The 23,464-nt window shown below is 61.1% G+C and overlaps 1 protein-coding gene across 3 annotated transcripts in view; it reads right to left on the bottom strand.

Annotated features, from left to right (window-relative positions):
* Positions 1–23,464, bottom strand: part of TMEM132E (transmembrane protein 132E) — a 126,674-nt gene that overhangs the window by 3,579 nt on the left and 99,631 nt on the right. For all 3 annotated transcript variants that reach the window (XM_075905014.2, XM_075905015.2, XM_075905016.2), the window contains exons 4-8: positions 18,485–18,674; positions 13,773–13,916; positions 6,494–6,699; positions 5,022–5,301; positions 3,554–3,745 (exon numbers count right to left, since the gene is read on the bottom strand). In XM_075905014.2, coding sequence (XP_075761129.2) covers positions 3,554–3,745; positions 5,022–5,301; positions 6,494–6,699; positions 13,773–13,916; positions 18,485–18,674 — 1,012 coding nt within the window. The remainder of the gene's footprint in view (positions 1–3,553; positions 3,746–5,021; positions 5,302–6,493; positions 6,700–13,772; positions 13,917–18,484; positions 18,675–23,464) is intronic.

The following is a 23,464-nucleotide window of genomic DNA, read 5'->3' as shown; positions in this document are numbered from 1 at the left end:
AGCTACGTATCGTCCCTCCCATCGCTCGTATCCCCTGCTCTCCACCCTCCCGCCCATGCGCCCACTCCCCACCCATCCATCCTACCTTCAGTCCCACCCTCTATCCATCCATCCATGCCCCAATCTCCCCATCCATCCATCCTACCTTCTGTCCCACCCTCTATCCATCCATCCATGCCCCAATCTCCCCACCCATCCATCCTACCTTCTGTCCCACCCTCTATCCATCCATCCATGCCCCAATCTCCCCACCCATCCATCCTACCTTCTGTCCCACCCTCTATCCATCCATCCATGCCCCAATCTCCCCATCCATCCATCCTACCTTCTGTCCCACCCTCTATCCATCCATCCATGCCCCAATCTCCCCAACCATCCATTCTACCTTCTGTCCTACCCTCTATCCATCCATCCATCCCCCAATATCCCCACCCATCCATCCTACCTTCTGTCCCACCCTCTATCCATCCATCCATGCCCCAATCTCCCCACCCATCCATCCTACCTTCTGTCCCACCCTCTATCCATCCATCCATGCCCCAATCTCCCCATCCATCCATCCTACCTTCTGTCCCACCCTCTATCCATCCATCCATGCCCCAATCTCCCCACCCATCCATCCTACCTTCTGTCCCACCCTCTATCCATCCATCCATGCCCCAATCTCCCCATCCATCCATCCTACCTACCGTCCTACCCTCCATCTGTCCATCCACCTCCCATGCTCTCCATCCATCCATCCTACCTACCATCCTTCCATCTGTCCATCTACCATCTGTCAATATGCCCATCCATCTCCCATGCTCTCCATCTGTACATCCCTCCCTCCATCCATCTCCCTTTCTATTCATCCATCCATGTCTCCACCCCCCATTCTCTCCGTTCTTCCATCCCCAGGCTCTTAACCCATCCCCCTGCCTTCCCCACTGAGTCCACCCCCCATGCTGTACAACCTCCCTTTCCTTCGCTCGCTCCAGGGGAGCTTGGCACTGAAAGGAGTGCACTGCTCAGCTGTTCAGCAGACTTTGGAACAGCCCCTGCAGAGACTAACCCTTTGACCTGGCAGGTTTCAAGTGACACCCCTGCCCGCTGCACTCCTGGACCCGTTTTACCCCCCGCGGAGGCCCGATGGGATAGCTGGGAGCGTATTTTAAAAGGGCTCTCAATTACAGACTGGGAAGTCTAACGTCGGTACCGGGCAAATGAGTTGAAACTATAGTAAAGAATAAAATTGTCAGACACGTGGATGAATAGAATTTGTTGGGGGAAAGTCAACGTGGTTTCTGTAAAGGCAAAGCCTGCCTTACTAATCTGCTAGAGTTCTTTGAGGGGGTCAACAAGCATGCGGACAAGGGGGATCCAGTAGATATAGTGAACTGAGGGTCCGTCTACACTACAAAGTTAATTGGAACTACCAGCCGTTAGTTCGAATAAACTTTAATAGCAGCTACACATACAAACCGCTAGTTCAAATTTAATTTAAACTAGCAGAGCGCTTAATTCGAACTAGGGAAACCTCATTCCACGAGGACTAATGCCTAGTTCAAATTAAGTAGTTCGAATTAAGAGCTGTGTAGCCACTTAATTCGAACTAGTGGGAGGCTAGCCCTCCCCAGCTTGCCCTGGTGGCCACTCTGGGCCAAACCAGGGAAACTCTTTTGCTCCCCTCCCGGCCCCGGACCCCTTAAAGGGGCACGGGCTGGCTACGGTGCCCGTGCCAGGTGCAAGCCTACCAGCACCCAGCCAGCAGACCCTGCACCTGGCACGGCACGAGCCAGCCACCCGCTGCCACCCAGCCCTCCGCCTCTTCCCAGGACCAGGCTGGCGGCTCCCAGGAGCCTGCCCGGGGCCGCAAGAGGCGGGCGCCCGCCTGGTCTAGTGCGGAGATCGTTTGGGGGGAGGCCTCCAACGTCCACGACCTCCGCACTAGGCACAGGACTGTGGCCGACTAGGGAAGGATAACTGCCAGCCTGGCCACCAAAAGCCACACGCGAACCCAGGAGCAGGTTTGCATAAAAATCAAGTTGGTCCAGTGAGACCCCCGACCCTGAGCCCTGAGCTTAGAACATAAGAACATAAGAACGGCCGTAGTGGGTCAGACCAAAGGTCCATCTAGTCCAGTAGCCTGTCTGCCGACAGCGGCCAACACCAGCTACCCCGGAGGGGATGGATCAAAGACAATGACCAAGCCATTTGTCTCGTGCCATCCATCTCCAGCCTTCCACAAACAGAGGCCAGGGACACCATTTCTACCCCCTGGCTAATACCACTCCATGGACCCAACCTCCATGACTTTATCTCACTTCTCTTTAAACTCTGTTCTAGTTCTAGCCTTCACAGCCTCCTGCAGCAAGGAGTTCCACAGGTTGACTATTTGCTTTGTGAAGAAGAACTGGCAGCTGGGCATGGGGCGGGTGGGTTAGTGGGTAACCCTGGGGTAAGCAGCTGGGTTTCTGCTGAAGCTAGGGATAGATGCTGGATGTGAGCTGGGGACCTGGGGGAGGGGGTGCCAAGGGTGTCTGGAGTGGGTGTTTTAGGGGGCCAGTACTGGGCCCCCCTCACCTTCTGCTCCCACCATTGGCCACCCTGGCCCTACGGGATCCAGCCCAGGGTCCCCAAGAGAGGAGTCAGAGAGCCCCTGACTTCTGCTGGGAGACCAGGCCCCACAGCGCCCCTGGTGGCCCGGAAGAGCAGCAGCAGGCTCCTCCCTGCAGCCCCACTAGCCAGGCAAGGGGCAGACCTAGGGTTGCCAGACGGTTTAACCAAAAATACTGAACACCCCCCGCCCCCCACAAAAAATATAACAACAACAAAACACCGGGGAAAAAATTCTGTTGAGGAAAAAAAAGGGGGAGACCAAAGTTGTTGAGAGAAAAAAAGGACCCCGAGAGTTATTAAGCAAAAAAATGTTTTAAAAAGCCAGCATGGCCCCTTTCAGAAATGCTTTTAAGGCTTTTTGGCCCTAGCCGGCGGCCATCTGCCATCTTGTCTCCCTGCTCCGGGCCAGACAGCTCCCCTGTGGAACCCGGAAAGCACCCGGGATTTTCGCCTCCTGGCCGGGAACAAATCAGAAAGTCCCGGACATTTCAGCTGTCCGGTATTTTCTGAAAGTTTTTACTGGACAGGAGGCGAAAATCCCGGACTGTCCCGGTCAATACCAGACACCTGGCAGGGCCCCACAGCGGGAGAGCAATGCAGGAACGAGCCTCGCCCCAGGCAGCAGACGGGGGATCCCCCCCGACAGTCCTGCCGCATCGCATGGCACAGGGTGAATTGCCACTGGGCAGATGAGACGAGCTCCAACGGATTCATTGCACCCAGCAGCTGGAGCTGAGCCATAGTGCTCACTGGGCGCCTTTTCTCCTGTCACTTTAAGGGTGCCCCAGCCAAAGCCTCCCTCGCTGCTGCCTGGCCCCCAGGAGCAGGACCGCGCCCAAAGGGTGTGGCCCAGGGGGACTACAGGCCCCAGCATGCAATGCTCCACAGAGCGCCCAAGTGCCCCCTGGGAGTTGTAGTCCCACAGGCGGGGAGCTGTGGGGAGGAGCCCTGTTACCTGCTTGGAGAAGTTGAGGGTTTGCTGGGCGGCAGTCTTAGCCACGATGGTGTGGCTGTTGCCGGGGCTGGGATGAAGGGAGAGCGACAGGCTGGACACCACCTGGGCTTTCAGATCCGTGATGCTGACCTTCTCGTCCGCCACCGTCACCGCCGTCTGCCCCAGCACGGCCTCCGTCAGCGGGGACACCACCTGCGAGAGCCCAGCCATGAGGGCCCAGCCAGCCACCCCCCCAGCATGGCTCTGCCCATGTCAGCGAGGGCCCACACCAGTGCTGCGAGCGCCCTCCCAGCAGTGCCCTGCAGATCCCAGAGAGCTGGGGAGCTGATGGTGTCCACAGGCCTGGCAGCCGCCTGCCCTGCGCCCGAGCAGCTCTGGCACGCTGAGTGCAGCTGCGGAAGAGCGTGGTGGCCGCGCTGACGTTGAGACGCGTGGCCTTCGGCCGCCGGGATTGCAGGAACCAGGAGTTTCTCTCGTGAAGGCAAAAGGGAGCCGGAGCCTAGAACTAATCCCAGTCCCAGCGACCCGGCCTGGCAGCTAGTGACTGAGCCGCCCGCAAGGGAATGTGCCGGGGAGGTAACTACTCCCACCCCCTTCCACGGCCCCAGAGGGGAGGCAGCCCAGGCTGCTGCTTGGCTGAGCGTCAGAGCCGGTCTGACAGCACGTGGGCGACGGCAGGGCTCAGCCAGGCAGCAGCTGCTGGCACACGGGGCCCTTGGCCAACGGTGCCCGCTGCAGGGAGGGTGCCCTGAAATGTGCACGCTCTGGCTCCGAGACCACAACGCCAGCGCTCTGCCCGTGCCAGGGCCCCTCTGCGTGTCGGCCACACCTGGGCCAGCCCCAGAAGGCTGCGAACAGCCCCATCTTCCCCTGGAGACCGGATCCAGCCTGGCCCGGCCTCAGGCCTGCCCCAGCCGCTCTGCCCTTTGCCATTTGCCTGCAGCCCCTCTGACGCCTCCTGCCGGGCCCATCCCTCCTTCGGGTCCAGCCTTTCCACGGGGGCTGGACAGGGGATTGCCCACGGGGCCAGGGGATAGCTGGGCAGAAGTCAGAGCCGGGCACAGCCCTGCCTGCAGCCAGCCCCTGCTCTGACAGCCCCTGGGCCGGTGAGGCCTCCCCAGATATTGTCCCTCCCCACTGAGAACTTGCTCCATAGATCTGCCAGAGGGCCCCTTCCCTACAGCTCTGGGGTGGCCCAGCCTTCAGCCCCCCCGGTACAGAATGGCCAGAGGGAGCAGGAGCAGGAAGCAGCCTGTCTGGAGGGGGGAGAGGACGGATTTCCTCCCCACCCTGCTTCACCTGCTGCTAACTCAGGCCAGAGGGACAGCGGGCCCATGCCCGCAAGGATGCCCCATGATCCTGGGCACAGGTCTGGGCTCTGTGCCCCTGGCACCACCAGGGAACCCCCCTTCCAGGGCCCCAGCCTGCAGCTGCGCCATGCCGAGCTGCAGGGGTGCGGGGCCTGTACCTTGAAGAGCGTGGTGCCCGGCTCACGCCCAGCCAGCGTGCTGCTGTCTACCAGCTGGGCCACCCGGGGGTCGTCCACCTTCATGAAGTCTCTGACCAGGTCGGTGACCTCCACCAGCCAGTCAGGGCCCAGCATGGTGATGACCTGGCCGGTGCCCTCCGAGGAGGTGGTGTGGAACTGGGTGAAGACCTGGAGGGTGGCATGCTGGTACTGCAGGGTGCAGCCCCGACTCTGCTTCCGCTCGTCCTCATCCTCATCGTCCTCGCTCTCCCGCACGGACCTGGGGGCAGAAGCCGGATCAGCCGCTCTGCCGGGGCCTGCCCTGCTCTGGAGCTAGCGGGCATGCACACGGGCGTGTGCCGTGCATTGGCCTGTGCGTACAGCACTACTGTGCATACAGTCCGTGTTCTTGCAATTCCTGATCACGGCACTTTAAAGCCCTCGCAGTTCTCGGGGTTAGATCCTTCCATCTTAAAAGCCACGGCGTTGTCATAAAACACAAACGTATATTTAACACAGAAAAACCTCAAGCGGGGGTCCCAGGCCAAACGGGGTCACAAATCCATTTGGAGGGGTCACAGTATTGCCAGGTTCCTTCTGTGCTGCTTTCAGAGAGGGGAGGGCGAGAGCAGCCGCTGCTGACTGGGTGCCCAGCTCTAAAAACAGCAGAAAGGCTGGGCATACTTGGAGCCCCCTCTCCCAAATCGCCTTGTGACCCCCCATAGATCCGAACCCCCCAGGCTGAGCCTTGTATTTGTACATACTTTTACCCTTGAGCAGAGGAAAAGCACCCAAAAGATCAGACGTCTTAGGAGAGAACAAATGTCACAGTCTGGGATGCATTGCTCATGGCAGTGAATTTGGTGCAGCCCTTCACGCGTGACTATGTATGCTTGTGCACATACACATGTGCGCACAGATGTGCACGCGTGGACACACGTGTGCCCGCCCCAGGGATAACCCACTGCCAGAGTTTACTGAGCTCAGGGCTGGGCTCACAGTTTGGAGGCAAATTTCCCATTTGCCAGTTGCTCAGCCTGGAAACTGTCCCCCCCTGGAACCGCCTCTGCCCTTGGCCATCTCTGGCCTCTGACCCCCGCTGAGACGGGAGCTCTCTGCAGTCTTGGGCCTTAGGAACACCAGCAAAGGCAGCTCTTGCAGCCCCCGGTGCCAGACAGGAGCTGAGGGGGGAAGAAGGGTCGCTGGCCACTCAAGCTGCTCCCTTGTGCCGGGCTCTGCCGCGCCCTCCAGTGGTGAGCAGGGAGCCGCCACTAGGCAGTGCGCCCCAAGGCACAGCCCGTCGTAGCAGAGGGCCCTGCAGGGAGGACCCTGTCAAGGGGAGCTGGGCCGGTTCCCTGCCTGGCAGAGCTTCCAGCCACAGCGCAGGCCGAGGGGCTGAGCAGGAAGTCAGGCTGCTACCTCGCCTGCCCCCCGCCCTGGCCACGAGCCCCCGGCCCCACGCAGGGGCGCACCTCCTGTCCGGCAGGATGGGCACCCGCCAGCCCTTGACTTGGCTCAGCCGGGGGTCCGACAGCTCGATGTGCAGCGGCAGCTTGGGCACCCACACCGTCATCTCCAGCAGGGCGCTCCGGTGCTCGTAGCTGAAGGTCACCCGGGCGTTCATGGAGCCGCGCGTCTCCTTCCCGCTCACAAAGACGTAGTCGCAGCTGCTGGACACCTGGGGACAACGGAGAGCCAAGCCGCGGCCCTGAGCAGCGGGTTAATTGAGGGCGCCCCAGCGCCCTTCCCTCCCCCACCCCACAGCTTGGCTGGTGATACTACAGCACCCAGCATGCAATGCAGCTTGATGCTTAGCTCCGGATGGCACACTGACTGCTGGGAGCTGTAGTTCCCGGGGGCCGTGGCTCTGCATGAGAGGCAAAGGCAGGAGCCAGTTCCTGCTAACCACCTCGGCTCACGGGCACCGGCCAGGCAGGTGTCCTGCTCATCCCACACCCGACGCGTTCACCACCAGAGCTCACATGCTAGACGGAGAGGCTCCTGTATAGTTTGCCTCTCCGATCAGTGCTGGAGCCAGCCCCTTTCTCCGCTGCCATCAGAGGAGGGAGCTGGCAGGGACACATCAGCCATATCGCAAAGGCAAACCAGGCCGCCACCCCCACGATGGGCCAGACAGAGAAAGCACCAATCACTGCCGGAGCTTCCCGCCAGCTGGTGCAGCTCCCCGGCCCGCCGGGGAACGGGCAGCGCTGGGCTAAGCGAGGGGAAGGCGTCCCAAGTGGTACCCAGCCAGTGGTCTCTGCAGGAACAAAAAGCCGCTGCGCCCTGCAACGACACCCCTAGTGGTCCGTACGGGTATTGTCCTAAAGGGGAAGGGGCGGAGCCCTGCCTGGCTTTGGACCCTCTGGAAGATTGGGAGTCAAAGGTGCGACCCTGCCAGGCGGTGAGCGCCCCCTGGAGGTGCTGAGCGTCCTGCGGCGAAGGCCTTTGCACGAGCGGTTCCCGGTGGGCACGTGCGATTGTACCAAACGCACACGCCTGGTCCAGCAGAGAGACCCGAGTCTGGGGAGCCCTGCTTCTGCCACTGACTCGCTGCCCGGCCACGAGCAACTGCCGTCGCCTGGCAGGGCCTCAGTTTACCAACCATGAAAATAAAAAGAACGCAACTGGCTTTCCTTGGGAAAGTGCTTTGAGCTCAGCTTCCGAGATGGCTCCCGCCACGCTCCCCTGTGCAGGTTGGCGAGCAGCCCAGACTGGCCAAAGCTCCCTTCCCCCCGGCCGGGGAAACAAAACATTTTCATCGAAAAAAACCTCAGTTTCAAATGTTTCTGTTCCCGTCGTTTTGCTTTGACTCCAAACGGCTGGTTTGTTCTAGCTTGGTCGAAACTTGACAAGAGCCTGAAATTCCAAATGTCCCTCCCTCCCCCACCCACTTGTCCGATGCAACCAGACGAGCTGCGTCTACATTCTGCCCCGCCTTTGCGAAACTGCCCCACCGGTGTGCAGGAGGCGGAGAGGCGTCACGACCTGCCCACCGTCACACCAGGCCTGTGCTCGGAAACCAGCCTGCCCTCCCCACCCCAGCGCCCAGGGAAACGTCAGTCGCATCAGACTCGCCTCTTGAGCGGCACGTCTTGGAGCAATCTACTGAACGGAAGCAATCCCTGTTAGCCATGCCGTGGTGCTAATGTATTTCCACGGCATCTGCCTTTGAGGTGCGATTCCCTGGCACCCCCACTGCCGTCATTAACGCTGATACCTTGAGATGTTTCTGCACAGAAACCATTTTAATCCCATTGTTGTGTCTCCCCCCCCCCCCCCGTTCTTTAATTTCCATTTATGCAAATAACATTCGTTCAATGTGCTATAAAACAAATATATCCTGAGGGGGCCGCTTATTACCGACCAATCCAAGCCAATTAAGGAGCCCAGGGAGGAAATCGCTAATGGATTGCTCGGGTTTCTGCTTCGGGCTGAGACAAGAACGCCGCTCTGCCTGCCTGGAGGCTGGAAGGGGGATCCCGCACAAGCGACTAGCCCTCTTCCAGATCTCTGTAGAGCCTGTCCTGCAACTGAGCGCGGGCGGCTAACCCCGCCTGCTAACCCCCCCGCCTGCTAACCCCCCCGCCTGCTAACCCTGCCTGCTAACCCCGCCTGCCCATCTGCGCCGAGCAACTGGCCAAGACGCCTGCTCTGCACATGGGCTGGGTGCGCGGCCTCCAAACCCCACATGCACTCGCTGCCTGACAGGGCCAAGTGCTCTCTGCCCAAACAGCCAGGCTGCTTGGGGGCATTTGCAGAACCTCTGCGGGGGCCTGGCTTTCTCAAGGCCTTGGGGTGCTGGAGGCAGGTGGGGCACAGAGGACTTTGTAGTGTCTGGCCGGGTCACAACAGGCTGCTTGTGCAAAGCTCGTCCTTGTCTAGCCTCCAAAATGGGAACTGAACTCTTGGAATTCGGCCCCCTGCAGGCGCTGAGCCCTGGGAAATCCAGCCCCGACTGTGGGAGCCGAGCCCAGGGGAATCCAGACCTGAATGTGAGCGCCAAGCCCTGGGGAATCCAGTTCCGACTGCAGGCGCCGAGCGCAGGGGAATCCGGCGCTGAATGTGAGTGCCAAGCGCAGGGGAATACAGTCCTGACTGCAGGCGCTGAGCCCAGGGGAATCCGATCCTAACTGTGGATGCCGAGACCAAGGGATTTGGTCTCAACTGTGGGCGCTGAGCCCTGGGGAATCCGGTCCCCTGCAGGTGCCAAGCCCAGGGGAATCCGCCTGTGAGGCTGGCCATGTGTTGGGGCAGCAGGGGAAGGCCTGAGACGGGGTGGTTAATTTCCCATCTCTCCTTGGCCCCGGCACTGACACAGACAGCCCCAAGCGCAGCCTGTCTGCAGGCGATCTCAGCTCTGCCGGGGCTGTGTCTGAATCAAGATGAGCTCTGAACCGAGTCCCCTGTGAATGAGCACTCAGGCTATTGCGCCATTGATCACAGTAACACGCTGGCCTGCTGCCCGCGCTCCCGGCGGCAATCTATCCGCCCGCACGGCGGGGAGGGGGCCGCTGGCTTGTCACCACACCGAAAGCCTGGGACAGGCACTGAGCTCTCTTAGGGACGCGCTTTGGATCACCAGGGCTGAGCGCTCAACAAGGGGAGCAGGGCCTGGCTGGGCAAGGAGCCGATCGCTCCAGCCCCGCCCAGGGCTGCGTGGGATGCCAACTTCTGCAGCTCTTCGTCCAAGAGAAGCTACAGCCACATCCTCCAAAGATCCTCTGCCCCCGTGTGCTCCCAAGGGACAGGGGAGCCCAGACCTGCCTCTGGCTCGTCCCTCCCGGCTCTGGGTTCTGGGCCCTTCGCTCCTGAGCACTGCCTGGCTTTGAGGGTGGCCGGATTCAGGGGGAACCCCCCGGCAAAGGGTGTGTCTCCAGGCCCCCTCACTTCTGCCCATCGACAGCCACTCCTGCCCAGACGTCTGGCCTTTGTGGCTGCGGAGACCCTGGGCACGGACACAGGCTTGGGTTGGGGGAAGGGTTTTCGGTCTCTGCTCAGCTAGCTGGCGAGTAGCAGGAAGCAGGGGACACATCTGGACCTCGGAGGCCCTGGGTGCCTCCACAGAGGGTGCTCCACAAGCCCAGCTAGCGCTGAATTCAGTGGCCTCATGCCGGAGCAGGTTCCAAAGACGCTGAACTGAGCCTGTGCAGGACACAACTACCAGCATCAGCCCAAGGGGGGGAGCCTTACCCACGGTGGGAGAAGCTGTTGGACACGCCCTTTGACCCCCCGTTTCCTTCCTCAGCTTTCAGCAACCCCTCCCTGCAAAGCGTGCATCTCCAGGCCCCCTCCAGCAGCAGGTCCTCGCTGAAGATAATAGCTTACTACTGCTGCCAGTTCAGCTCAACGGTTGGAGGGGATTTAAAGAGCTCAGCCACTGTGGCTGGTTTCATTTTCAAACATTAAAAACATTGGCTAAAACCGTCAGAAAGAGATTGCAGGGGACACCTTTCCCATGGGCCGCCTGCCTCATTCAGTGCACAGGACAGACGGTGCGCCGGGAATGCGCAGCTATTCAATAGTGTATTCTCCTCCTCGTCCCCTGGGCAGCCCCAGGCCTTGCCAATCAACCCCCACTCTCACTGCAGGGCTGTTCATTTCCTCCCGGGCTTCTCCAGGGTGCTCGTCCTTACCCCTCTCCCCATATTGGTGCATTTATCCTCCTAACACGCCAGGCAGGCCAGGCGCTCTCAGAATCCCTGGGGAACGGCGGCGTGAAGATGAAGGCTAGACACAGCTAGAATCCGGTTCTCCAGGCCAGCATGCAGATGCCTGAACCAGACCCTCCTTTCTCCCCCTGCAGACTCTGCCTCGTTCACTGCTCTGCCTCCAACTTCTGCACTGAGCGCGGCAGGGCTCCTCCAGACCACACCTCCCTCGGGCACAGCCCTGGCCCGTTCCCGGGAGCAGCCCTCGGGCACTTGGGGGCCTGCAGGAAGAAACAGCCTGCGATCCCGGCATTAAAGACTGGACCCTAACACATCTGCCCGAGGGTGGATTAAGGACCGCTTCCATGGGGGCATTTCCTAACCTTGGGGGGGTTGATTTTGCAGCCTTGGTGTTCTTTTCATGCCCTCTTTTTGTGCAGACTCTCTCAGTGGCCTCTGTGGCACACTCGGCCCCCCGCTGAGCGCTACAGCAGTTCAGTAACAGGCCCCGCTCCCAGATCTGTGATGGATGTAGCAGGTTTCCAGCCCCGCCGCCGCTCACACTCCCGTCTCTCCCAGCAGCAGAGCGCCTGGTGGAGCGGATCTCAGCCCCGACACAGAATAACTCGGCTGCAGATTGTGGGGAGGCTCCTCGCGGAAAGCAGAGGACACAGTTTGCAAGCTGGGGGCTGGCCCAATACATCCTGTGTCTCAGTCCGGGCGCCGGGGGAGCTGGGACATGGATTTACGCGCAGGCTGGCAGCGCTCGAGCCAGTCTGAGTAGCCTGGAGCCCTCCGGAGGTGGATTATTGCTACCCTGATTATCAGGCTCTAGACAGGAGGGTGGGGCAGCGAATGGCGCTGATGGGAGCTTTGTGCTGGGACTCGGGAAACACGCTCCTGTCGCGTCTCGCGCACCCAACTCTCCAGACTCCGGCAGGGCGCTCAGCTGTGCAGGCCAGGGAACAAGGTAGGCAGGGTCTGGGCCTGGGAGCTGCCCCTGGCCAGGAAGGCAACTTGGCCTAGTGGTTACAGCACATGTCTGGAAGCTGGCCAGCTCAGATGCCATGTCTGCCGCTGCCAGGACTCTGGGAGCCAGCCCTCTGGAGATGGGGTAACAGCTCTACCAGATCCCAGCTGGGGTAAATCACCATAGCAACATGTGGCCAGACCCCCCCCACACACACACCGGTGTAAATCACCATAGCAACATGTGGCCAGACCCCCCCCACACACACACACTGGTGTAAATCACCATAGCAACATGTGGCCAGACCCCCCCACACACACACACCGGTGTAAATCACCATAGCAACATGTGGCCAGACCCCCCCACACACACACTGGTGTAAATCACCATAGCAACATGTGGCCAGACCCCCCCCACACACACTGGTGTAAATCACCATAGCAACATGTGGCCAGACCCCCCCCCCCACACACACACTGGTGTAAATCACCATAGCAACATGTGGCCAGACACACACATCCCCTCCTGCTTGGATAAATCACCCTAGCACCACAGGCCAGATAACCTACTGGGGTAAATCACCAGAGTGCCACGGGGTCAGACCTGCCTGTGGCAGGAAGGGCAGGATGGCATGAGCGCCTGAGCAACACCCATCTCCCCCGAACAGAGGGTGAGGGATACAGACAGGTGTGTGTGTGTGTGTGTGTGTGTGTGTGTGTGTGTGTGTGTGTGTGTAGAGAGACAGGTGGGTGTGTATGGGGTGGACAGACAGACAGACAGGTGTGTGTGTGGAGTGTAGACAGACAGACAGGCGGGGGTGTGTGTGTGTGTGTGTGTGTGTGTAGACAGACAGACGGGTGTGTGTGTGTGTGTGTGTGTGTGTGTGTGTAGACAGACAGACAAGTGGGTGTGTATGGGGTGGACAGACAGACGGGTGTGTGTGTGTGTGTGTGTGTAGACAGACAGATGGGTGTGTATGGGGTGGACAGACAGACAGCTGGGTGTGTATGGGGTGGACAGACAGACAAGAGGTGGGCAAGCGGGGCCATTCGGCGCATCAGCGGGAGCTGGCTCGCTCTCCCAGCTGATCCTAGCTGGAAATAAAGGAGGCTCGGAGGCAGAAGTGAAGCCGCTAATGAGAACTTGCCGTTTACATTTCAAAGTGACAATATTTTGCCTTAGCGGTAATAACGGGCTGGGTAACCTGTAGTTACAGCTGCTTCCGCCCGCCGGTACACTAGACGCTGGAGGACTCCTGCCGCCTCCCCTGGGACGGGGACGCTGTCCCCCTGCAAAGCCTTTAAATCAAGTACCCAGGAGAGGAGCATGGATCAGGTCGGACCCTCTCGTGGCTCCACACTGCCCCCCAGCAGCAGCCGCACTGAGCGCTGGCACTGTGCAGGAACGTGCCGGGCTGGCCTGCCACCCCTGCCAAAACTCTCAGAACTCCGCTTAGAAAAGCAGAGATGAAGGGGGATATGCGAGAGGTCTTTAAAATCATGCCGGGAGCAGAGAAAGTGAATTAGGAAAAGTTACTTATTAGCTCCCTAAGAACCAGGGGTCAAGAAATGAAATGAACAGGCAGCAGGAAACAAACCAAACACACCAAAAGAAACTTTTCTTCACACAGTGCACAGTCAACCTGTGGAACTCCTTGCCAGAGGACGGTGTGAGGACAAGGACTTTAACAGGGTTCGAAAAGAACTAGATAAATTCATGGTCCGTCAATACTTATTAGCCAGGATGGGTAGGGATGGGGTTCCTGGCCTCTGTCAGGGGCTGGAAATGGATGACAGGGGAGGTTGAGGATTCCCTGTTCTGTTCTCTCCCTCTGGGGGACTGGGCATTGGCCACTGTGGGCAGACAGGCCACTGGGCTGGATGGACCTTTGGGCTGACCCAGTCTGGCCGCTCTGATGTTCACATGCTCAGCAGCATGGGCCATTGTCAGGGGAGCCCTTCAGTTCCTTTCAGCCTGGCCTAGTGCTCCTGCCTTCGGGCAGGGCTGGGGCTGGCTGGGAGAATGGCCTATTGGTCAGAGCCAATGCCCACAGGCTGGGCAGAGCCCCACAGGGCACCTGGCTCCAGGAATCGAGCCCCCTCCCGGCCCAGCTGGTCGCGCCAGCCCCACCTTGATGATGTCCTCGTTGTGGGACTTGCACTCAACCATGGCCGAGACGTCCGTGATGACGCCGGAGGTCTCGATGGCAATGACCTTCACGGGGATGGCCACCGTGCGGCCCGTCAGCATGGCTGTGTTGATGATCTCCGTGTCCTGGAAGGCAAAGGGAATGCTTTAGTGCCCGGCCCCATTCTCCTCTCCCCTGCCCAGCCCAGCCCAGAGCGCCCCATGCAGTCAAATACGGGTGCTTGTGAGTACGTGCCGTGTGCCGGGGACTCAGCAGGGGGCGCTCTCCCCCCGGCGCTGTGCATCGCAGAGTGGGGGACTCAGCAGGGGGCACTCTCCCCATGGCCCGGTGCATCGCAGAGTGGGCGACTCAGCAGGGGGCGCTCTCCCCCTGGCGCTGTGCATCACAGAGTGGGCGACTCAGCAGGGGGCACTCTCCCCCCGGCACTGTGCATCGCAGAGTGGGCGACTCAGCAGGGGGCACTCTCCCCATGGCCCGGTGCATCGCAGAGTGGGCAACTCAGCAGGGGGCGCTCTCCCCCTGGCGCTGTGCATCACAGAGTGGGCGACTCAGCAGGGGGCGCTCTCCCCCTGGCGCTGTGCATCACAGAGTGGGCGACTCAGCAGGGGGCACTCTCCCCCCGGCACTGTGCATCGCAGAGTGGGCGACTCAGCAGGGGGCGCTCTCCCCATGGCCCGGTGCATCGCAGAGTGGGCAACTCAGCAGGGGGCGCTCTCCCCCCGGCGCTGTGCATCGCAGAGTGGGCGACTCAGCAGGGGGCGCTCTCCCCCCGGCGCTGTGCATCGCAGAGTGGGCAACTCAGCAGGGGGCGCTCTCCCCCCGGAGCTGTGCATCGCAGAGTGGGCGACTCAGCAGGGGGCGCTCTCCCCATGGCCCGGTGCATCGCAGAGTGGGCAACTCAGCAGGGGGCGCTCTCCCCATGGCCCGGTGCATCGCAGAGTGGGCAACTCAGCAGGGGGCGCTCTCCCCCCGGCGCTGTGCATCGCAGAGTGGGCGACTCAGCAGGGGGCGCTCTCCCCAGGGCGCTGTGCATCGCAGAGTGGGCGACTCAGCAGGGGGCGCTCTCCCCATGGCCCGGTGCATCGCAGAGTGGGCAACTCAGCAGGGGGCGCTCTCCCCCCGGCGCTGTGCATCGCAGAGTGGGCGACTCAGCAGGGGGCGCTCTCCCCAGGGCGCGGTGCATCGCAGAGTGGGCGACTCAACAGGGGGCGCTCTCCCCAGGGCGCTGTGCATCACAGAGTGGGCGACTCAACAGGGGGCGCTTTCCCCAGGGCGCTGTGCATCGCAGAGTGGGCGACTCAACAGGGGGCGCTCTCCCCAGGGCGCTGTGCATCGCAGAGTGGGCGACTCAGCAGGGGGTGCTCTCCCCGCGGCGCGGTGCATCGCAGAGTGGGCGACTCAGCAGGGGGCGCTCTCCCCCCGGTGCTGTGCATTGCAGAGTGGGCGACTCAGCAGGGGGCGCTCTCCCCCCGGTGCTGTGCATCGCAGAGTGGGCGACTCAGCAGGGGGCGCTCTCCCCCCGGTGCTGTGCATCGCAGAGTGGGCGACTCAGCAGGGGGCGCTCTCCCCCCGGTGCTGTGCATCGCAGAGTGGGCGACTCAGCAGGGGGCGCTCTCCCCCCGGCGCTGTGCATCGCAGAGTGGGCGACTCAGCAGGGGGCGCTCTCCCCCCGGCGCGGTGCATCGCAGAGTGGGCGACTCAGCAGGGGGCGCTCTCCCCCTGGCACTGTGCATTGCAGAGTGGGCGACTCAGCAGAGGCCGCTCTCCCCCCGGCGCTGTGCATTGCAGAGTGGGCGACTCAGCAGAGGCCGCTCTCCCCCCGGTGCTGTGCATTGCAGAGTGGGCGACTCAGCAGAGGCCGCTCTCTCCCCGGCGCTGTGCATCGCAGAGTGGGCGACTCAGCAGAGGCCGCTCTCCCCCCGGCGCTGTGCATTGCAGAGTGGGCGACTCAGCAGAGGCCGCTCTCTCCCCGGCGCTGTGCATCGCAGAGTGGGCGACTCAGCAGGGGGCGCTCTCTTCTGGGCATCAGCCCTGCTCCGGATACCCGGCGCAGCGCTGGGGTCTGTGCCCCCTTTGATCTCGTGTCAGAGGCCAGCCCTGCCTGCCCATGGCCATTGGGCGCGCGATGCCTTCTCGGGTCCCTGGCTCTGCCACCCCTGGAGACCCGCCATCTCTTACAAACTCCAAAGAGCGAGAGCGCTGCGTCTGGGGGGCGCGTCTAATTGCAAGCTGGTTAATTATGCAAACGTGGAAAACCGATCCCCAAGTTAAATGGGCTGCGCAGCCGGGTCTCGGCGATGGACGCCTGCCAGCCAAGTAACCTTTCAAGTAAATGAAATGGCCGGGAGTCTAATCTGCCTTCCTGGCAGCGTGCGATGGGATTGTTTCTGATGGAGGGAATGCTGGCTCGCTCTCGTCCTGCGGGAGGGGTCTCCCGGGGGGGGGAGGTCTCTGGGCTCCGGCTCAGCCCCCTGCACACAGACCCTCTTGAACCAAGGTCTAAAGCGCCAGGAAAGCCCCTGCCCCATTGCTGAGTTCCCCAGACACGAGGGTTCGGGCGATTCCGTTCATCACACCCGACTTTCCCGACCCTTGGGGGCACTGAGGCTACGTTTACACTTCAGTGGCAGACCCGTGGGTGGCCCACCCAGCTGACTTGAGCTTGGGCCGGGGGCTATTCAGTTGCTGAGTAAGCATTTGTACTCGGCTACCCGACATAGTCAATGAAGTGGGGATTTAAATATCCCCGGCTTCATTAAAATAAAAATGGCCACCGCGTTGTGCCGGCTCAGCTGATCGTCGGCACAGCGTGGTGGCCATTTTTATTTTAATGAAGCCGGGGATATTTAAATCCCAGCTTCTTTGACTATGTCGGGTAGCCTGGTTTACATGCCTGTCGGCAGAGGTATGTAGTCTAGACATATCCTCAGTGACAATCTGGAGTCACTCCAGTGGGGCTGCTGGTGAAAATGGGATCCGAGTGCCCTCCCTTTTTAATGCTGGGAGGGAGAGTTGTCTGGGGGGTTCAGACTGGGTGTCAGGATTCCTGGGTCCCACTCTTGGTCCAGTGTGAGAATGTGACTGAGGAGCCACAGCCGGGAACTCCTGGCTCTACTCCCAGCCCTGCTGCTGGGGCCTAGTGTGCGAGCTTGGCAGAATCACGGCAGCTCTGTTCCTCAGTTTCCCCCTCAAATACGAGGCCAACAGAAGACACCCAGATGGGCCCAGCCAGGTGTGCCGCGCTCACGCGGGTTTGCTGACGGGGTGGCTAAGAGCTGGGTCAGCGTGTGTGCGCCATGTGGCCCCCGTGCAAGCCCCAGCTCCGGAGGGCCACAGTCCTGGCAGAACAGCCTTCTAGGTTCCATCTCCTGCCGCCCTGCCCCCAGCCCTGGTGGGTCCCTAACCCTGAGCCAGCTTCTCTGAGCTCCCCCCAATTCCCCACCACATGGAAACAGACCTCCCTTGGGTGCCTGCCCCAGCCCAGGGCGGGGACTCACCCCAGGCAAACTCAGGGCCAGGGCTGTGGAGGGAGTTATGGGGCATGCGACACGGCACAGGGTTCGCTCTGTGTGTGACCCCTGGTGAGAGTGCACATGCGTGTGTGGGCCGTGGGGGGCATGTGCAGGCGTGCGGGGGTGAGAGTGCATGTGTGTGTGGTTTGTGGGCCATGGGGGGGCATGTGCAGGTGTGCGGGGATAAGAGTGTGCATGCGTGCATGGTCTGCAGGCCGTGGGAGGCGTGTGCAGGGGTGAGAGTGCGTGTGCATGGATCATGGGCCGTGGGGGCGTGTGCAGGGGTGAGAGTGCGTGTGCGTGGTTCGTGGGCCATGGGGGCGTGTGCAGACGTGCAGGGGTGAGAGTGCGTGTGCGTGGTTTGTGGGCCGTGGGGACGTGTGCAGACGTGCAGGGGTGAGAGTGCGTGTGCGTGGTTCGTGGGCCGTGTGGGCGTGTGCAGACATGCAGGGGTGAGAGTGCGTGTGCGTGGTTCGTGGGCCGTGTGCAGGCGTGCAGGGGTGAGAGTGCGTGTGCGTGGTTCGTGGGCCGTGTGGGCGTGTGCAGACATGCAGGGGTGAGAGTGCGTGTGCATGGTTTGTGGGCCGTGGGGGCGTGTGCAGACGTGCAGGGGTGAGAGTGCGTGTGCGTGGTTCGTGGGCCGTGTGGGCGTGTGCAGACGTGCAGGGGTGAGAGTGCGTGTGCGTGGTTCGTGGGCCGTGTGGGCGTGTGCAGACATGCAGGGGTGAGAGTGCGTGTGCGTGGTTCGTGGGCCGTGTGCAGGCGTGCAGGGGTGAGAGTGCGTGTGCGTGGTTCGTGGGCCGTGTGGGCGTGTGCAGATGTGCAGGGGTGAGAGTGCGTGTGCGTGGTGCGTGGGCCGTGGGGGCGTGTGCAGACGTGCAGGGGTGAGAGTGCGTGTGCGTGGTGCGTGGGCCGTGGGGGCGTGTGCAGACGTGCAGGGGTGAGAGTGCGTGTGCGTGTGCGTGGTTCGTGGGCCGTGTGGACGTGTGCAGACGTGCAGGGGTGAGAGTGCGTGTGCGTGGTGCGTGGGCCGTGGGGGCGTGTGCAGACGTGCAGGGGTGAGAGTGCGTGTGCGTGGTTCGTGGGCCGTGGGGGCGTGTGCAGATGTGCAGGGGGCGAGCCCGTGCAGTGAGAACGCAGGGGTAGCTGGAACCCCTGGGGACCCGTCCGCGCCCACTCACCATGGCCAGGGGCACAATGGCGCGGATGTCCCGCTGGATCACCGTTAGCTCCGTCACCACCTTCTCCAGGTCGGGCGGTGGGTTGCGGCCCCGGTAGTCGATGTGCCACATGATGCGCCGCGTCACCGACTGGCTGGTGAAATTCTCCATCTCGAAGTCCAGCTGCAGGATCTCGTAGGAGTCGCCGTCCCTGCGAGGCGACAGCAGGCAGCGCGCTCAGCCGGGCCCCACTGGCGCACGTGGGAAGCTGGGGCCCGGCCCCTGGGCTTGTGGAAAACCCGAGAGAACCAAAGAGCTGACCCTGCCACAGGCTGCACAGGGAGCTACCGAAGGATCTTTGGAACGACCCTCCAGAACCCAGCAGGGAGAGCAGCTGCCATTCATCTGCAACACAGCGATCCCCCCGGCTGCGTCCTCCGGGCCTCCCAGCGCTCTGCTCTGGATTAGCGCCATGCCAAGGGGTTGAAGAGGGCTGCATTGTGCTGCTGATCCACCAGAGTTGGAGACCTCCTGGACTACCGCCGGGGAGACTGGGTGGATCCTCGGGCGCTCGCCCAGCGCATGGGGCTCTCCACCCTACGTACTCCCCGGCGCGTACTTCAGGAGGTGAAGGACGCTTTGCCGCCCACTGCTTGGGTTTACCTCGAAAAGGTCCTGCGAGAGGGTGCACCCCGCCCACCCCTCACCCCCAGCCCTCCCGAACTCTCCATCGGCCCCAAGCCCTGTGTACCTTCCCGACTGCCTCCCCCTCGTCATCTTAGCTGGCTGCACGCGATGCAGCCGGTCCCCTTCCGAACCGCGCCAAAGAGTCACCTGTACACGCTTGTGCTTCACACGCTCCACTTCCCCACCCTCGTGTCCCGCCCAGACACCAAGTGGCGGGACCTCCTACCACCAATGGAGGGTGGGGAGCCCCGGTGGGCCAGCCTCTATTCGACCTCGGTTCCACGGCCCACCGGGGACATCTGCTGGAGAATCCTGCATGGCGCGGTGAGCACGGGCGTGTACTTGGCGCGGTTCAACCCCACCCCCGACACGTGCCTCTTCTGTGGCGTGAGGGAGACGCTGGCGCACATCTCCATTGAGTGCGCCAGGCTACAGCCCCTCTTTCGGCTCCTCCAGAACCTCCTCTTGCGGTTCTGGCTGCACTTTTCCCCCCACTTGTTAATTTACGCACATCCCATCCGTGGCCCCACAAAGTCGCGGGACCTCCTGGTCAACCTCCTCCTGGCTATGGCCAAATGGGCAATCTATAAAACCAGGGAGGGGCCTGTGACTGGGGGCTTATTTCTGTTCCTGCATCCGCTCACGTATCCGGGCAGAGTTCCAATGGGCAGTGTCCGCTGGCTCTCTCGAGACCTTCGGGGGGCAGTGGGCGCTGGCCGGGGTTCTCTGCTCGGTGTCCCCATCCGGTTCCCTCGCTTTAACCCTTTGACCCTCACACCTGTACCTGTTTTTTCATTATTTGTCCCCCGTAATTAGTTGGCTTTTCCAGTTTCTGTGGACCCTCCCCACAGGATGGGGGCTGGTCTTTTAGATGTGGATGGGCTAACGCCCGCCCACCTCCTGGAAAAAAAAAAAATACACGCGTGTGACCAAGGCACAGCTGTATGGGCCCACCCTATCCTGTCTCTATCCATGGCCAGGAACAGCTGCTGTGGGGGGCGGGGAGAATGCAAGTCACTCCCAAGGGGGCCGTTAGGGGATAACCCGCCCTCAGACAAAACCTTTTCTACCGGCCCCGTCGGGCAGACACTGGCTCACGCCCGGAAGCAGGAGGGTTCAGTTTTCAACCTTTCCCATTATCGGGATCGTCCCATTGTCCAAAGACCTGTCCAGGCCTCTTTTGAAACATGCTGAGCCCCCGGCCTCAGCACAATGTACTGCGGCAATGAGTTCCACAGGCTAATTGTGCTAGAAAGCATTGCCCTGTATCCCTGTTGCATTGGCTTCTTCGCACCAAATGTCCCCGTCTTTGCGTTATGAGCCAAACAATCACAAGTGCCAGATTTCCCTTCTCTGCACCATTGCATGGCTCTTCCACGCCCTTTCGTCTCTCCCTCCACCACCAGGTTTGGTCACAGGGACTGCAAAGCTGCCTGAGACCACGCGCAGGAGGTGGACCAAGCATCGGAGGACTCTGCCCTTGCACCGAGGGTTCTCCCTAGCACAGGGCTCTCCAACCTTTTTAAGCACAAAATCACTTTTGGAATTTAAGTGCGATCCAGGATCTACCTCAAACCCAAATACCCTGGCCCCGCCTCCTTCGTGCCCCTTCACCCTCCCTGCCCCATCCCCCCTCCCTTTCACCAGGCTGGGGCAGAGGGTTGGGGCGCAGGCTCTGGTCTTGGCCTAAAGGATTTGGAGTGAGAGGGGCTCTGAGCTGAGCTTGGGGGCAGGCAGGGGTGCCAGAGGAGGTTCTCGGTGCAGGCTCTGGGCAGGCGTTTGGATGCAGGGGTGCTCGGGGCATGGGCTTGGGGTGCAGAAGGGGGTTCATGACTGGGGTAGGGTTTGGGATGTGGGCTCCAGCTGCACCACCACCCGGGTGGCTCCCTGCACCACTCCCAAAAGCAGCCTGCAAACTTGCTGTCTCTACTCTTGTTGTGGCCGCTCTCTGCTCCTTAGACAGGATACGGGTGGGACAAGGGGGCACCCTGACACCAGCGCCCTCCTCTCCCTCCCCTGCACAGCAAGCCGGAGGCTCCTGCGGGAACAGCTCCAAGGCAAAGGACAGGAGGTGCGCAGCAGTAGGAGAGGAGGGACTGTCGCTTGATAGCCACGTGGCCACACCAGTCAGGATCCCCTGTCAGAGGCTCCAAGATCGACCAGTAGATCCAGATCGACTGGTCAGTGAGCGCTGCCTGAGCAGAACCAGAAAGTGAAACTGACTAGGCTCAAAAGTGAGTGACTGAGTGCCCCCTGGAAGAGCACGCGGGCAGCCAGATTCCAAGTGCTGACCTGGGGGAAAAGCCAGGCAGATTCTGGAGCTGGGTTCACTGCTCAGTCGACGGGGCCGTTTTATAGAGTCATCTGAGTCTGAGCCGGGCATTGTCCCTTTCTTAGAGAAATAATTAACACCTAAGGCCTGAGCGGGCTGCAGCCGGCGAGCAATTGATTTTGCATCGTGTAGCGTTTATTGAGACTGCGCCATTGATCGGGGGATGTTTTACACGGCCAGTTTCACTCCTATAAATATATAATGAACAAAAGGAGAAAAACACGGGAGCCAACCAGCTGCTCTCAGCCATCCTGCAGTCCAGGCTGGTGCTCCCTGGCATCTGGCCCTGTGCTGCCCCCAGGCTGTGCAGTCTCTGACTGGCAAAGTCCAACACTCCTCTGGCCCAGTTTGCCTTCAGCTAGGTGATGGGAGATGTGTCCCCCTCAGAGGCGCCTGTCTCATCTCCCGCAGAGGCTGGGGCAGGAAACCTGGGAGCAGCCCCACAATACTGTGTCCCATTCGCGCCAGCGCCTCCTTCTGGGAGAGCATGGCACTGGAGTAACCAGGCATAACTCCCCCTCTGCGCACAGCGCCCCCTGCTGGGACTGGAGTAACTGCTCCTACCCTGCTCCCTGGTGGATTGCAACCCCACACCCTTTGATGCTGAGGGGGAAACGGGCGTAAGCCATTTATATTTTCCATTACAATCATATTTGATCAAGTTGTTTTCCTAAAAGGTGATTGTCATCGCTTTCAATTCATCTTCCGTCTCTAACCTTTCAAGGCTCGTTTTAATCTGCATGGGCGGGGGGCCGTGTCCCTCCTCCCCTCAGCCAGCCCGTCATCTCCTTAAAAGAAAACAGGATCACCGTAAAACCTCCCTCGCTCCCAGATCCGGAGCCACTCGCCCTCTGGCATCTGGGGATTTCCACAGCCGCGTGCGGCTTTCACAACTCCCCCTTGCTCCAGCTGCTAACATCTGCACTCCGGGAGGGGGAAGGAAAGCAGGTTCTTGCCCTGCGGATCCCAGCCCCGGATGGCCCGGGGGGGGAGATGATCAGGCTTTAGAGGCTAGGCCCCTCTGCCGCATCTCATGGCTGTAGGTGACTCATGGTGGCACCCCAGGGGCACTGGCCCTCCTGTGGCCCCACCAAAGTTGTAATTGCTTAGTGGGGGGCTCCCTCATCCCCCTCCTTTTTCCTCTGGGGCAGCCTCCTTGCCTCCCTGCCCCCGTAGGCACCAGTGGCCCATGCCCAGGCAGCCAAACACAGGCTCAGCCAAGTGCTCAGCAAGGCATGCGGACAGGATGTTTCTACAAAGGTCTCAGTCCCCCGGGCTGCCAACACTCCCAGCGAGAAGCCTGACTCAGGGCGTTGGCGGAAGGACCCCACACCAGCCGAGGGCGGTGCAGGGGCCGTGCCACGCCCACCTATATCCAAAGCGCCGTACGAGGGCTGCCTCAGGAGAGGGTAACACTGGAGAAAACTAGCATCTCCCCAGTGCCAACGGCTTGGATCAATTTGCACAGACAGGGGCTTGTTTCTGATGGAGCTGACCCTCCCCTGCCAGCACCCAGAGCAGCCCTTGCAGAGCGAGGGCCGTCTAGGCATGGCAGCATTTAACAGCCATGTGGGGAACCGCTCTGCCATGCCGCTGGCATGCTCAGTAACCCACAGGGCTTGCATGCCCTGAGATGCTAAGGGCAGCTCCCCAGCTGGCGTGAATCAGGCAGGGACTGGCACTGTGGGTATGTGCAGCGCCTTGCACAAAGGGGCCCCCATCAGGGCCCTGAAGACACTGCTAGAATAGCAGACAGCAGGGCTGGTCAACCCAGGTACCGCTCAACCATCTCCTGGTTTTAATTTCAGCAGTAAATCTGTCGCAGCTTCTGTGGAGCTTCATGGGAGTTGTAGTTCCAGGTGTCTTAGCTCTCCATGGGCTCTATCCCAAATGGACTACACTTCCCATGAGTCACTGTGCTCTTGCTCTGGGGCTGAGCTGTCACAGTGCCTCATGGGAGTTGTAGTTCCAGGCCCCTCATG

This window comes from Pelodiscus sinensis, chromosome 21 (genome assembly GCF_052426305.1).
Source record: "Pelodiscus sinensis isolate ZL-2025 chromosome 21, ASM5242630v1, whole genome shotgun sequence".
Taxonomy (NCBI): Eukaryota; Metazoa; Chordata; order Testudines; family Trionychidae; genus Pelodiscus; species Pelodiscus sinensis.
The sequence above is the reverse complement of the archived record's forward strand: the minus strand, read 5'-3'. Positions and strand labels throughout refer to the sequence as shown.